Source organism: Nerophis ophidion, linkage group LG26 (assembly GCF_033978795.1).
Source record: "Nerophis ophidion isolate RoL-2023_Sa linkage group LG26, RoL_Noph_v1.0, whole genome shotgun sequence".
Taxonomy (NCBI): Eukaryota; Metazoa; Chordata; class Actinopteri; order Syngnathiformes; family Syngnathidae; genus Nerophis; species Nerophis ophidion.
The window spans coordinates 21,483,420-21,499,576 of record NC_084636.1 but is presented as its reverse complement, the minus strand read 5'-3'; the positions used below and the strand labels follow the sequence as shown (position 1 = coordinate 21,499,576).

The following is a 16,157-nucleotide window of genomic DNA, read 5'->3' as shown; positions in this document are numbered from 1 at the left end:
AATATTGGACACTATTTTTTTTCCCTGTAAAACTAGAAAAAAAAACCTTATAGTAAGAAAATAAGAAATTAAAGAAAGAAAATATAAGGTATTTTATCTACACATATTATTTCCAGGCTTTTGCGGGCCATAAAAAATGACGTGGAGGGCCATATCTGGCCCATGGGCCTCGAGTTTGACACCTGTGACTTAGAATAACAAACATCACTTTGACTAATTCACCTGTTCATCATGTTTGGATGTTGTATAGTCAGTGAAATGAACTAAGGTGAACATGAACGTGCTTCTGAACCAGTATTTAAAACGTGTTGCTGTTTTATACTTGTAAGTAGGGGGCTCGATGGATTATTGTTTCAACCACCGAAGAGGCATAGTGTTGTATATCAGTGGTCCCCAACCTTTTTGTAGCTGCTGACCAGTCAACGCTTGATAATTTGGGTTGGTGTAAGTGTATCTTGTGTTTTTTATGTTGATTTAATAAACAAATTTTAAAGAAAAAAATTTAAAAGTGGGTTGGGGACCACTGTTATATATAATGTTGGCAAGATTAGATATGATTTGAGGACATTAATATGACATGAGCTATTCCAGAATGTTGGACAAGACCATCAAAATTTCTAAATGTTGGTACAAAACATTTGAACTGACTGGTTGTTATAGCTATATGTATTAGGAGCATAAGTAGGATGGATATGTTTACATGATATCTTTTTAAAAATTAGAGATGTACGATAGTGGATTTTTTGCCGATATCCGATATTCCGATATTGTCCAACTCTCAATTACCGATTCATATCTACCGATATATACAGTCGTGGAATTAACACATCAGTATGCCTAATTTTGTTGTGCCAAGAGTGTGTAACACAGTAATCAGCGCAAAGTGTGGCTATTTGGAATAAACTTTAATATAAAACAGGTTTTCAGTTATCTCACCTTTTTTTTTGTCAAGTATATAACTCCACATGTGTTCATTCATAGATTTGATGCTTTCAGTGTCAATCTACAATGTAAATAGTCATGAAAATAAAGAAAACGCATTGAATGGAAAGGTGTCCAAACGAAATATTAACAGGACTGTCTCAGAAAATTTGAATATTGTGATAAAGTCCTTTATTTTCTGTAATGCAACTAAAAACATGAAAATGTCCTACATTCTGTATTCATTACACATCAACTGAAATATTGCAAGCCTTTTATTATTTTAATATTGCTGATTATGGCATACAGCTTAGGAAAACTCAAAAATCCTATCTCCAAAAATTTGAATATTTCCTCTGACCAAGTAAAAAAAAAAAGATTTATAACAGCAAAACAAAATCAAACATTTGAAAATGTCAATTAATGCACTCCGTACTTGGTTGGGAATCCTTTGGCACGGATTACTGCATCAATACGGCGTGGCATGGAGGCAATCGGCCTGTGGCATTGCTGAGGTGTTATGGATGCCCAGGATGCTTCAATAGCGGCCTTTCGCTCATTTGCATCATTGGGCCTAGTGTCTTTCAGCTTCTTCTTCACAATAACCCACAAATTCTCTATGTGGTTCAGGTCAGGGGAGTTGGCAGGCCAATGGAGGACAGTAATGCCATAGTCAGTACACCAGTTACTGCTGGTTTTGGCACTGTGGACAGGTGCCAGATCATGCTGAAAATGAAATCATCATCTCCATAGAGCTTTTCAACAGATACAGCTTCAATAGCCGTATTCCCATCGTCAAACCACTCCTGAACTCTAGACAACAGAAGTTCCCTCAGTCAGCAATGGTTTGGGGAGCCATGTCAGCTGCTGGTTTTGGTCCACTGTGTTTTATCAAGTCCAGAGTCAATGCAGCTGTGTACATGCTTCCATCTATTGTAAAGCTCTATGGAGATGATGATTTAATTTTCCAACATGATATGGCACCTGCTCACAGTGCCAAAACCAGCAGTAACTGGTGTACTGACCATGGCATTACTGTCCTCGATTGGCCTGCCAACGCTCCTGACCTAAACCCCATAGAAAATTTGCGGGGTATTGTGAAGAAGAAGCTGAAAGACACCAGACCCGATAATGCAAATGAGCTAAAGGCCGCTATTGAAGCATCCTGGGCATCCATAACACCTCAGCAATGCCACAGGCCGATTACCTCCATGCCACGCCGCATAGATGCAGTAATCCGTGCAAAAGGATTCCCAACCAAGTACTCAGTACATTAATTGACATTTTCAAAAGTTTGAATTTGTTTTGCTGTTATAAATCTTTTTTTTTACTTGGTCTGGGGAAATATTCAAATTTTTGGAGATAGGACTTTTGGGTTTTCTTAAGCTGTATGCCATAATCAGCTAAATTAAAATAATAAAAGGCTTGAAATATTTCAGTTGATGTGTAATGAATCCAGAATAAATGACATTTTCATGTTTTCAGTTGCATTACAGAAAATAAAGGACGTTATCACAATATTAAATTTTCTGGGACAGTCCTATATATATATATATATATATACATATATATATATATATATATATATATATATATATATATATATATATATATATATATATATATAGATATGTAGATATAGATATGTAGATATAGATATGTATGTAGATATAGATATGTGTGTGTATATATATATATACATATATATATATATATATATATATATATATACAGTGTGTATAAATTGGCCCTAGTGTGTGAATGTGTCCAGGGTGTAACCCGCCTTCCGCCCCTATGAAACTGAGATAGGCTCCAGCACCCCCCACAACCCCAAAAGGGACAAGCAGTAGAAAATGGATAGATATATATATATAGATATATATGCATATATATATATATATATATATATATATATATATATATATATATACATATATATATATATATATATATATATATATATATATATATATATATATATATATATATATATATATATATATATATATATATATATATATATATATATATATATATATATGTGTGGGGAAAAAAAATCACAAGACTACTTCATCTCTACAGATCTGTTTCATGAGGGGTTCCCTCAATCATCAGGAGATTTTAATGGAAGCATTCACATACAATGGTTTATATAGGGCACAGAGTGGGTGGGTACAAGCAGGCGTAGGGTGTGGTGATTGGCTCATGTGTTACCTAGGAGGTGTTTCCGTCTGTGGCGGCATGTTGAAATGATTTCACTGCGCTTGTTGAGGGATGATAGATCTGGATGATATATAATAAACAGTTTCTCTTTTAAGCATAGGTTGCATCTTTTATTACCACTGTTGTAAGGTGTGCTGGATGCAAGAATTTGCCATGTTATTGAATATTCAACATTATTGTCTTTGAGGTTCCAAATGTGTTTGCTGAGTTCTGTAGAATTCTGCAAAGTCTGGTTTCTAAAGGAGGCGTTGTGATTATTCCATCTTGTTTTGAACGCTCCTTCGGTCAATCCTACGTACGTGTCGGATGTGTTAATGTCCTTGCGTATTACCTTTGCTTGGTAAACGACTGATGTCTGTAAGCACCTTCCGTTGAGAGGGCAATCAGGTTTCTTGCGACTCATTATTGGTTTCAGAGTCGTTTAGTCCGGGGGTAGGCAGTCCTTTTGCAATTGCTTTGTTGTGGTTTGAAATGATTTGTTGCATGTTATTCATACAGCTGTAGCTCAATTTAATGTTGTTCTTGTTGAATATTTTTCTTAGGGTGTTGCCTTTGGGGAAGTGTTTGGCGATCAGAGTGAGGAACACATGAGCCAATCACCACACCCTACGCCTGCTTGTACCCACCCACTCTGTGCCCTATATAAACCATTGTATGTGAATGCTTCCATTAAAATCTCCTGATGATTGAGGGAACCCCTCATGAAACAGATCTGTAGAGATGAAGTAGTCTTGTGATTTTTTTTTCCCCACACCTACATATTGCGCTCTACCACGGTATCGAGCACTATTCTCTGGATAATCCAATCAAGACATATATATATATATATATATATATATATATATATAAAGTTTGTAATTTTTTGAAAAGCAACATGATTTGCCTGAGCGGCGAGGAGATACCAAGAGTAACAAGCGGTAGAAAATGAATTAGAAAAGAAGATTTAAAAAAATATATATATATGTTTTATTTCGTTTAATTTTTTTAACTTTCCGCAGGCCGGACTTTGGACGCTGGTGGGCCGAAACCGACCCGCAGGCCGTCGTTTGGGGGCCCCTGCTTTGAGGCGTCCAGACTGGAGAATAAGTCAAATTAACGACATCGAAGAAGAAATATAGTATGAAATGTGATAAAATATATGTAACAATAAGTTATAAATTAGATAAATGATGCATTAATAAGTTAATGAAACATAACATTGAGCGAATAATAGTAGAAATGACAATAAATAACACTAAAAATAGAAAATATATTTTTTTATAACATAAGATATTAACATGAACCATGAATAGCCTGATTGAAATTGTGTGTTTATAATAATTTAACTGCACTGTAAAGCAATGTTGATATATTTGCTGTTGGTGTGATAGACTATGTATGTATATATATATAAAAAGTTTGCCGACTTGTCTGGGGTGTGCCCCACCTACCGCCGGAGTGAAGCTGAGATAGGCTCCAGCGACCCCCCGTGACCCCAAAAGGGACAAGCGGTATTAAATGGATGGATGGATGTAAAAAGTTTTTTGTTTTTTTTAAAATAGCAAAATGATTTGCCTGAGCGGCAAATCATCCGAGAGTAACAAGCGGTGGAAAATGAATTATGAAAGACAGATTTTTCTTTTTTTAACTATTTAAAAAAAATTTAATAATTTAAACTTTTTTTTTTTTTTTAACTTGGGACTTTTCGCGGGCCGGACTTTGGACACTGGCGGGCCGAAACCAACCCGCGGGCCGTCGTTTGGGAACCCCTGCTTTGAGGCATCCAAACTGGAGAATAAATAACATCTAAAAGAAAATAGTATGAAACATGTGATAAAATATATACAACAATAAGTTAGAAATTACATAAATGATGCATTAATAAGTTAATAAAACATAACATTGAGCGAATAATAGTAGAAATGACAATAAATAAAACAATAAAAATAGAAAATATATATTCTAAAACATAAGATATTCACATGATCCATGAATAGCCTGATTAAAATTGTGTGTTTATAATCATTTTACGGCACTGTAAGGCATATATATATATATATATATATATCCATCCATCCATCCATTTTCTACCGCTTATTCCCTTTCGGGGTCGCGGGGGGCGCTGGCGCCTATCTCAGCTACAATCGGGCGGAAGGCGGGGTACACCCTGGACAAGTCGCCACCTCATTGCAGGGCCAACACAGATAGACAGACAATATTCACACTCACATTCACACACTAGGGCCAATTTAGTGTTGCCAATCAACCTATCCCCAGGTGCATGTCTTTGGAGGTGGGAGGAAGCCGGAGTACCCGGAGGGAACCCACGCATTCACGGGGAGAACATGCAAACTCCACACAGAAAGATCCCAAGCCTGGATTTGAACCCAGGACTGCAGGACCTTTGTATTGTGAGGCAGACGCACTAACCCCTCTCCCACCCTGAAGCCCTATATATATATTTATATATATATATATATATATATATATATATATATATATATGTGTATATATATATATATATATATATATATATATATATATATATATATATATATATATATATATATATATATATATATATATTAAGTTTGGCGACTTACGCAGGGTGTGCACGGCCTGCCGCCCGGGTGCAACTGATATAGACTTCAGCAACCCCCCGAGACCCCAAAAAGGACAAGCGGTATTAAATGGATGGATGAATGTAAAATAAAAAAAAATAAAAAAAAATCAACAGCGTAATGATTTGCCTGAGCGGCTAGGAGACACCGAGAGTAACTAGAAAGGACAGTTTTTGTTTTTTTTTACTATTAAAAAAAATTTAAAAAAACTTTTTGGGGGGAGGACTTTCTGCGGGCCAGACTTTGGACGTTGGCGGGCAAAACCGACCTGCGGGCCGTCGTTTGGGTACCCCTGCTTTGAGTCATCCAGACTGGAGAATAAGTAAAATTAATGCCATCAAAAAGAAAAATAGTATGAAACATGTGATAAAATATATGTAACAATGAATTAGAAATGGGGCTTCACGGTGGCAGAGGGGTTAGTGTGTCTGCCTCACAATACGAAGGTCCTGCAGTCCCGGGTTCAATCCCAGGCTCGGGATCTTTCTGTGTGGAGTTTGCATGTTCTCCCGGTGAATCTCTCCGGGTACTCCGGCTTCCTCCCACTTCCAAAGACATGCACCTGGGGATAGGATGATTGGCAACACTAAATTGGCCCTAGTGTGTGAATGTGAGTGTGAATGTTGTCTGTCTATCTGTGTTGGGCCTGTACCCGGCCTTCCGCCCGATTGTAGCTGAGATAGGCGCCAGCGCCCCCTGCGACCTCAAAAGGGAATAAGCGGTAGAAAAATGGATGGATGGAAGTTAAAAATTACATATATGATGCATTAATAAGTTAATAAAACATAACATTGAGCGAATAACAGTAGAAATGACAATAATTACCATGAATAGATTAACAGTAACATAGATTAATAATAACATGTTACTATTTAGTGGTCAATAGTACAAAATGTGTACTGTACTGTGCAATCTACTAATACAAGTCTCAATCAATCAAAATCAATCAATCAAATAACACAATAAAAATAGAAAATATATATTTTTAATACATAAAGATATTAACATGATCCATGAATAGCCTAATCAAAATCGTGTTTTTGTAATCATATAACGGTACTGTAAGGCAGTGGTTCTTAAATGGGAGTACGCGTACCCCTGGGGGTACTTGAAGGTATGCCAAAGGGTACGTGAGATTTTTTTTAAATAGCAGCAATTCAAAAATCCTTTATAAATATATTTATTGCATAATACTTCAACAAAATATGAATGTAAGTTCACAAACTGTGAAAAGAAATATATTCAGTGTTCCATAAATATTGATGTTAAAGATTTTTTTGTGAAAAAATGTTTAGAATTAAGTTCATGAATCTAGATGGGTCTCTATTACAATCCCAAAAGAGGGCAGTGTAAGTTGATGATTACTTCTATGTGTAGAAATCTTTATTTATAATTGAATCCATCCATCCATCCATTTTCTACCGCTTATTCCCTTTTGGGGTCGCGGGGGGCGCTGGCGCCTATCTCAGCTACAATCGAATCACTTGTTTATTTTTCAACAACTTTTTAGTTATTTTTTTTTTTTCCAAATAGTTCAAGAAAGACGACTAGATATGAGCATTATTTTGCACTGTTATACAATTTAATAAATCAGAAACTGATGACATAGTGCTGTATTTTGCTTCTTTAACTCTTTTTTTCGACCAGAAATGCTTTACACCGATTAGGGGGTACTTGAATTAAAAAAATGTTCAAAGGGGGTACATCACTGAAAAAAGGTGGAGAACCACTGCTGCAAGGCAATATTGATATTTTTGCTGTTGGTGTGATAATGATAATCAATGCTAACATCGGTATTGTTAAGAACAGTATCATTGTGATATCAAAGCGGGTGAGTGACTCCATTCCTTCATTCTTTTCACGCCGAAGTCGGTTAAACTAAAATAAAAAGTCTCTAAAGTGTGACTTGATGACAGCCGTGTGGTGTGGTGCGTGTGTAAAGTGTTCCGGAACTCCGACTCACCGTCTTCGGCGGGTCGCACTGCCTCGGTCTGCCTCCCCAGGGCGCCGCGGGGTGCAGGAGGGCGCTCAGGAGGACCCAGCCGAGCCCCTTCACGCACACCATAGCGGACCTGCAGCGTGTCTCCCCTCCGCGGTTAAGCGTTCCCTCTCTCTCTCTCCCTCCCCACGGGCGATGTGCGTGTTGTCACTGGTGGTCAGCCGACTTTAAACACGTCACGGCCTCACATCGCCACCATCGCGCCTTCCCGCCATCTTCCCTCCTCTCCCCCCCTTCTATAACCGCCTGTCGCGTCTTTCTCCCCCGCCGTTGCTGTGGAACTCTTTGGGCAAGTTTCTCGCACAAGTTTGGTGCGTCTGTTCGGGAGGAGGTGGGCCGAGTGGCGTGGACCCCTTCTTCCACTCCTCCTCCTCTTGGAGGCCCTTCAAGAGGGAGGGGCCGGGCGCAGGTTGGAAGGGATAACCCTGTTACATCAGGGGTCTCAGACACGCGGCCCGGGGGCCAAATGCGGCCCGTGGAACGTTATTTTACGGCCCCCACCTTAATCTGAAAATTTAATGTAAGCGCGGCCCGCAAAATTTATATGAATGGCGCTTGACAGCGTTGTGTTATTTGGGTCCAAAATGGCTCGTTCAACGTTCTGGGTTGCCTACCCCTGCGTTAGTGGAAAAGCGGCAAATGAGTGAAAGCGACAGAGACGTGGCCATGGAGATGAGGGTTTTCTTGCCTGGCTGCAGTCACACCGTGACACCTGTCCATTAGTATTAACAGTCCCCGATAACCTGGACCAATTCAAACCGTTATTTGTTTTTTTTTTATTGTTTAAATTGCATTGCCTCACATGTTGAACTCTACATATATTTCTATATGACGCCGGATAACACTGCGTCATATAGTTATTTTTATATCCTTTTTTCCAAATAGTTAAAGAAAGACGACTAGATATGAGCAATATTTTGCACTGTTATACAATTTAATAAATCATAAACTGATGACATAGTGCTGTATTTTGCTTCTTTAACTCTTTTTTTCGACCAGAAATGTTTTACACCGATTAGGGGGTACTTGAATTAAAAAAAATTTCAAAGGGGGTACATCACTGAAAAAAGGTGGAGAACCACTGCTGTAAGGCAATAGTGATATTTTTGCTGTTGGTGTGATAATGATAATCAATGCTAACATCGGTATTGTTAAGAACAGTATCATTGTGATATCAAAGCGGGTGAGTGACTCCATTCCTTCATTCTTTTCACGCCAAAGTCGGTTAAACTAAAATAAACCGCCTGTCGCGTCTTTCTCCCCCGCCGTTGCTGTGGAACTCTTTGGGCAAGTTTCTCGCACAAGTTTGGTGCATCTGTTCGGGAGGAGGTGGGCCGAGTGGCGTGGACCCCTTCTTCCACTCCTCCTCCTCCTGGAGGCCTTTCAAGAGGGAGGGGCCGGGCGCAGGTTGGAAGGGATAACCCTGTACGTGTACGTAACACTGCAGGAGCCGTCACTTTTTTGCGTTTGCTATCCTGGTAATTCCCCGGCTATTATCCGCCAACCGCCGTGTTGCGGGGGTGTATAGATAGATAGATAGTACTTTATTCATTCCGTCAGGAGAGTTCCTTCAGGATGATTACAATTTTCATCACAATCCCATTCAAGATCAGACAAACATTACAGGGAGACAGAACAGGATCGCTGACGGGTCTGCCGGCTTCCAGCGCCCCTTACAAAAAAAGATGAGATACAGGTAAACAAGGGGGGGATAGAAGATTAAAATGAAATTTAAAAAAATCGGTCTTAGCCTGGGCCTTTGAGAGGGGGTGCAGACTGAGGCCAAGGGGAAAAAAACAAAAAAAAAAAAAAAAAACTCATAGCCATAGTACACATCCCTCTTCCATGTATGTAAGAGGGAAACATCAAACATCAAAGAACACAGAGGACATTAAAGACATTAAAGCAGCAGATACAACCAGACACTTCTACATACAGCTATGAATAAAAAGTAAAAGAAACATATCCACTGTGGTGGCCTCTGCGGTGATCCACGCCATCGTCCGCTGGGGAGGAGGGAGCATGGCCAGAGACAGGAGCAGACCCAACAAAGAAACCAAGACAGCTGACTCCACTCTCAGCCAGTGTCCAGTCCGCATGGATGAGCGAGGATACGTCCAAGGTGACTGAGGTGTCCGACACCTGCTCACCCAGCCAAGAGACCGCGAAGCCTCTCCGTCCCAGCGCTCAGTGCCAGCTCCGCAGCCCATTCCCCTCATCCGCATCTCCTCCAGTCCCTCCAAACGGACTCCGGTGTGGCAGAGACCCAGCAGCTGGTCTCCATGGCCAAAAGGCTCCCGGGAGGCAGATCCAGAAGTCCACAAAAAAAAGCACCACAGAGGTCACAAAAGTGGCACCCCTTGTCACACAGTCCCAAAGGGTCCCAGACCAAAAGGCAAAAAAATATAATAACACATGAAAACAAGAGGGAAACACAAAAGGATGATACAAGAGCACAGAGCTCCTGCCCATAGCAGCCACTACAGCAGCACCATCTTGGAAAAAAAAAATAAAAAAATAAAAAAAGTGTAGTGTAGGGTTCCGGAAGAGTTAGTGCTGCAAGGGGTTATGGGTATTTGTTCTGTTGTGTTTGTTGTGTTACGGTGCGGATGTTCTACCGAAATGTGTTTGTCATTCTTGCTTGGTGTGTGTTCACAGTGTGGCACATACAAATATGCGGTAGGGGGTTTGGTGGTAGCGGTGAAAGTTTAATGTTAGTGCGGCCCGCGAGTTTTATATGAATGGCGCTTGACAGCGTTGTGTTATTTGGGTCCAAAATGGGTCTTTCTAGGTTCTGCTTTGCCTACCCCTGCGTTAGTGGAAAAGCGGTAAATAAATGATAAATGGGTTGTACTTGTATAGCGCTTTTCTACCTTCAAGGTACTCAAAGCACTTTGACACTGATGGAGGGAGCTGCCATGCAAGGCGCTAACCAGCACCCATCAGGATCAAGGGTGAAGTGTCTTGCTCAGGACACAACGGATGTGACGAGGTTGGTACTAGGTGGGGATTGAACCAGGGACCCTCGGGTTACGCACGGCCACTCTCCCACTGCGCCACGGACATAAACGTTGCCATGGAGACGAGGGTTTTCTTACGTGCCTGGCTGCAGTCACACCGCGACACCTGTCCATTAGTATTAACAGTCACCGATAACCTGACCAATTCAAATTTGTATTAGTTTTTTTTTCTTGTTTAATTTGCATTGCCTCACACGATGAACTCTACATATATTTCTATATGACGCCGGATAACACTCCGGGAGCCGTCACTTTTTTGCGTTTGCTATCCCGGTAATTCAATCAATCAATCGATGTTTATTTATATAGCCCTGAATCACAAATGTCTCAAAGGACTGTACAAACCACTAGGACCACGACATCCTCGGAAGAACCCACATAAGGGCAAGGAAAACTCACACCCCAGTGGGCAAGGAGAATTCACACCAGTGGGACGCCAGTGACAATGCTGACTATGAGAAACCTCTCAAATGTGGCCAACCCCCCCCCTCCACCCACCCCAGGGGACCGAAAGCAATGGATGTCGAGCGGGTCTAACATGATACTGTGAAAGTTCAATCCATAGTGGCTCCAACACGCCGCGAGATTTCAGTTCAAGTGGATCCAAGACAGCAGCGAGAGTCCCGTTCACAGGAAATCATCCAAGCGGAGTCGTATCAGCATCGTAGAGATGTCCCCACCGATACACAGGCGAGCGGTCCATCCTGGGTCCCGACGAGCGGTCCATCCTGGGTCCCGACTCTGGACAGCCAGTACTTCATCCATGGTCATCGCACCGACCCCCTCCACAAGGGAGGGGGGGACAGAGGGAAAAAGAAAAGAAGCGGCAGATCAACTGGTCTAAAAAAGAGGTCTATTTAAAGGCTAGAGTATACAAATGAGTTTTAAGGTGAGACTTAAATGCTTCTACTGAGGTAGCATCTTGAACTGTTACCGGGAGGGCATTCCAGAGTACTGGAGCCCAAACGGAAAACGTTCTATAGCCCACAGACTTTTTTTGGGCTTTAGGAATCACTAATAAGCCAGAGTCCTTTGAACGCAGATTTCTTGCGGGACATATGGTACAATACAATCGGCAAGATAGGATGGAGCTAGACCGTGTAGTATTTTATACGTAAGTAGTAAAACCTTAAAGTCACATCTTAAGTGCACAGGAAGCCAGTGCAGGTGAGCCAGTATAGGCGTAATATGATCAAACTTTCTTGTTCTTGTCAAAAGTCTAGCAGCCGCATTTTGCACCAACTGTAATCGTTTAATGCTAGACATGGGGAGACCCGAAAATAGTACGTTACAGTAATCGAGACGAGACGTAACAAACGCATGGATAATGATCTCGGCGTCTTTAGTGGACAAAATGGAGCGAACTTTAGCGATATTACAGAGATGAAAGAAGGCCGTTTTAGTAACGCTTTTAATGTGTGACTCAAAGGAGAGAGTTGGGTCGAAGATAATATCCAGATTCTTTACAGAGTCGCCTTGTTTAATTATTTGGTTGTCAAATGTTACAGTTGTATTATTAAATAGAGGTCAGTGTCTAGCAGGACCGATAATCGGGATTTCCGTTTTTTTGGCGTTACGTTGCAAAAAGTTAGCGGACATCCATTGTTCAATTTCATGAAGACACGCCTCCAGCTGACTACAGTCCGGCATGTTGGTCAGCTTTAGGGGCATGTAGAGTTGGGTGTCATCAGCATAACAGTGAAAGCTAACACCGTATTTGCGTATTATCCGCCAACCGCCATGTTGTGGGGGTGTATATTGTAAGGTTCCGGAAGAGTTAGTGCTGCAAAGGGTTATCTGTATTTGTTCTGTTGTCTTTGTTGTGTTACGGTGCGGATGTTCTACCGAAATGCGTTTGTCATTCTTGTTTGGTGTGTGTTCACAGAGTGGCACATAAAAAATATGGGGTTTGGTGGTAACGGTGAAAGTTTAATGTTAGTGCGGCCCGCGAGTTTTATATTAATGGCGCTTGACAGCGTTGTGTTATTTGGGTCGAAAATGGCTCTTTCTAGGTTCTGGTTTGCCTACCCCTGTGTTTGTGGAAAAGCGGCAAATGAGTGAAAGCGACAGAAACGTTGCCATGGAGATGAGGGTGTTGCCAATCAACCTATCCCCAGGTGCATGTCTTTGGAAGTGGGAGGAAGCCGGAGTACCCGGAGGGAACCCACGCAGTCACGGGTTGAACATGCAAACTCCACACAGAAAGATCCCGAGCCCGGGATTGAACCCAGGACTACTCAGGACCTTCGTATTGTGAGGCAGACGCACCAACCCCTCTTCCACCGTGCTGCCCCCAACTCAAACCGTTTTTTTATTTTTTATTATTGTTTAATTTGCATTGCCTCACACGATGAACACTACATATATTTCAATAGGACGCCGGATAACACTCCGGGAGCCTTTATCTTTTTTGCGCCTCGCTATCCCGGTACTATTATCCGCCAACCGCCGTGTTTCTGTAAGAAGGAAAATGGGAACGACACACATTGCGGAAATAACAGTATTTTCCGTGCGTCGGCTAAATACAAATATATTCCACAACCCCAAACATGTCTTTTTAAAAGCCTGCAGTGAAGAGAAAGGTTAGTGATGAACGGAGACAATTCCAGGAAATGTGGGTGATGCCATATTTCTTTGTGGAGCACAGGGACACCACTACGTGTCTTATTTGCACAGAGAAAGTTGCTGTGCACAAGGGATACAATTTGAACCGTCATAATACAACTAGACATGCTGAGGAGTATGCACATTTTTTTAAAGAAGTTTTTTTTTGTGGCCCAGCCTCATCCAGACTCTGCATCAAGGGGCCCCCAGGAGAATGGTGAAATCTGTCCAAACACGATAACACTTTTGACAAATCCTAGATTATTACTTTTAATAATTCAACACGTACCTTTTAGGGTTGTACGGTATACCGGTATTAGTATATTACCGCGATACTCCATCCATCCATCGTCTTCCGCTTATCCGAGGTTGAGTCGCGGGGGCAGCAGCCTAAGTAGGGAAGCCCAGACTTCCCTCTCCCCAGCCACTTTGTCCATCGCTTCACGGGGGATAACAGAACACAAATCTCATGACTCATACTTGCCAACCTTGAGACCCCCGGATTCAGGAGATGGGGGGTGAGGGGCGCGGGCAGGGTTGAGAGGAGGTGGGGGGGTTGGTTGGGAGGGTTTGGTGGTAGCGGGGGTGTATATTGTAGCGTCCCGGAAGAGTTAGTGCTACAAGGGGTTCTGGATATTTGTTCTGTTGTGTTTATGTTGTGTTACGGTGCGAATGTTCCCCTGAAATGTGTTTGTCATTCTTGTTTGGTGTGGGTTCACAGTGTGGCACATATTTGTATGCGCAACACTCTGGTTGGTAGGGGGGGGGGGGGGGTGGTAGTGGTAGCGGGGGGTGTATATTGTAGTTCCGGGAAGAGTTAGTGCTGCAAGGGGATCTGGATATTTGTTCTGTTGTGTTTATGTTGTGTTACGGAGCGGATGTTCTCCCGAAATGTGTTTGTCATTCCTGTTGTGGGTTCACAGTGTGGCACATATTTGTAACAGTGTTAAGGTTGTTTATACGGCCACCCTCAGTGGGACCTGTATGGCTGTTGACCAAGTATGCCTTGCATTCACTGATGTGTGTCTGTAAAGGCCGCATATATTATGTGACAGGGCCGACACGCTGATTGCACGAAGGAAAAGTGGACTTGACGACAGGTTGTAGAGGACGTTAAAGGCAGTGCTTTTAAGGCACGCCCCCAATATTGTTGTCCGGGTGGAAATCAGGAGAAATTCCGGGAGAATGGTTGCCCCAGGAGATTTTCAGGAGGGGAACTGAAGTTCGAGAGTCTCCCGGAAAAATCAGGAGGGTTGGCAAGTATGTCATGACCATAGGTGAGGATGGGAACGTAGATCGACCGGTAAATTGAAAGGTTTGCCTTCCGGCTCAGGACCTCCTTCACCACAATGGATTGATACAGCGTCCGCATTACTGAAGACGCCACACCTATCCGCTTGTCGACCTCACAATCCACTCTTCCCTCACTCGTGAACAAGACTCTCAGGTACTTGAACTCCTCCACTTGGGGCAGGGTCTCCTCCCCAACCCGGAGATGGAACTCCACCCTTTTCATGGCGAGAACCATGGACTCGGACTTGGAGGTACTAATTCTAAGCCCAGTCGTTTCACACTCGGCTGTATACCGATCCAGTGAGAGCTGAAGATCCTGGCCGGACTACTACCGCAATACTAATTAATCATATTCGGTACTATACCGCCTCTGGAAAGTACCGGTCCACCATCCCGCCATTGTGTCATCACTGGTTGACGAGCATGTTCGGCGGCACACAATCACGGAGTACTTACAAGCAGACAAACGCCATTGGTGGATCCACACCTGAAATCCACTGTAATGATACCAAGTACAGGAGCGTATGTAGTCGATACTACTATTACGTGGATATTTTTGGCATCACATCTTCTTTCGTTTTTTTTTTTCATTTGTAAATTTGTAGGACTTTGAACACGTTTTGATGTTAACCTCTTACACATATGTTTCTGTGTGCTATGGCTATGAGGTTCCCCCAGGCCTCAGTCTGGAACCCCCTCTATTATGTTTATAAACTCAGGACTTATGTCCCTGGACACATGAGGACTTTGAATATGACAAATGTATGATCCTGTAACCACTTGATTGATACCTGATTGTGTGGTATCATCCAAAACTAATGTAAAGTATCAAACAACAGAAGAATAAGTGATTATTACATTTCAACAGAAGTGTAGATAGAACATGTAAAAAGAGAAAGTAAGAAGATATTAACAGTAAATGATCAAGTAGATTAATCATTCATTTTCTACCGCTTGTCCTTAATAACTTCGACAAAATAATAGAATGATAAATGACACAATATGTTACTGCATATGTCAGCAGACTAAATTGGCAGCCTTTGTTTGTTTACTTATTACTAAAAGACAAGTTGTCTTGTATGTTTACTATTTTATTTAAGGACAAACTTGCAATAAGAAACATATGTTTAATGAACCCTAAGATTTTTTGTTAAAATTAAACCAAAAATGCAAATTTTTGTAGTGCCCTTTATTTAGCAAAGTATCGAAAAGTACCAAAAATAATCTGAATAATTGTTGTACCAGTACCAAAGTATTAGCATCGGGACAACACTAGTACCTTTACAAATATAGTAGAGAGGGGATCCACAGCCTGGGGCATAGTACCAAATTCTGGGCCCTCATACACAGGACTCTTGAAGGGCCACTCATCACACCTTAAAAAGTTTTTTTGGGGGGGGGGGATTCCGCCTACGTTCACAATCATTATTAGAGACATGACGATGGATGTTAATTATGTTTTTATAGTTTTTGCATTCTCAATATTAAATAGATGCG

The 16,157-nt window shown here is 41.6% G+C and overlaps 1 protein-coding gene and 1 long non-coding RNA gene across 3 annotated transcripts in view; one reads left to right on the top strand and one right to left on the bottom strand.

Moving 5' to 3' along the window:
• LOC133543444 (uncharacterized) overlaps positions 1–3,841 on the top strand; it is a 40,195-nt gene extending 36,354 nt beyond the window's left edge. The window contains exon 4 of the long non-coding RNA XR_009804379.1: positions 3,687–3,841. This is a non-coding gene — a long non-coding RNA (uncharacterized LOC133543444). The remainder of the gene's footprint in view (positions 1–3,686) is intronic.
• The window catches only part of trabd2b (TraB domain containing 2B), a 201,450-nt gene extending 193,366 nt beyond the window's left edge, over positions 1–8,084 (bottom strand). The window contains exon 1 of one of the 2 annotated variants that reach the window (XM_061888008.1): positions 7,708–8,084. In XM_061888008.1, coding sequence (XP_061743992.1) covers positions 7,708–7,809 — 102 coding nt within the window. In that variant the 5' untranslated portion in view covers positions 7,810–8,084. The remainder of the gene's footprint in view (positions 1–7,707) is intronic. The other variant, XM_061888007.1, reaches the window with a different exon arrangement.
• Between the last annotated feature and the right edge of the window lie 8,073 nt (positions 8,085–16,157).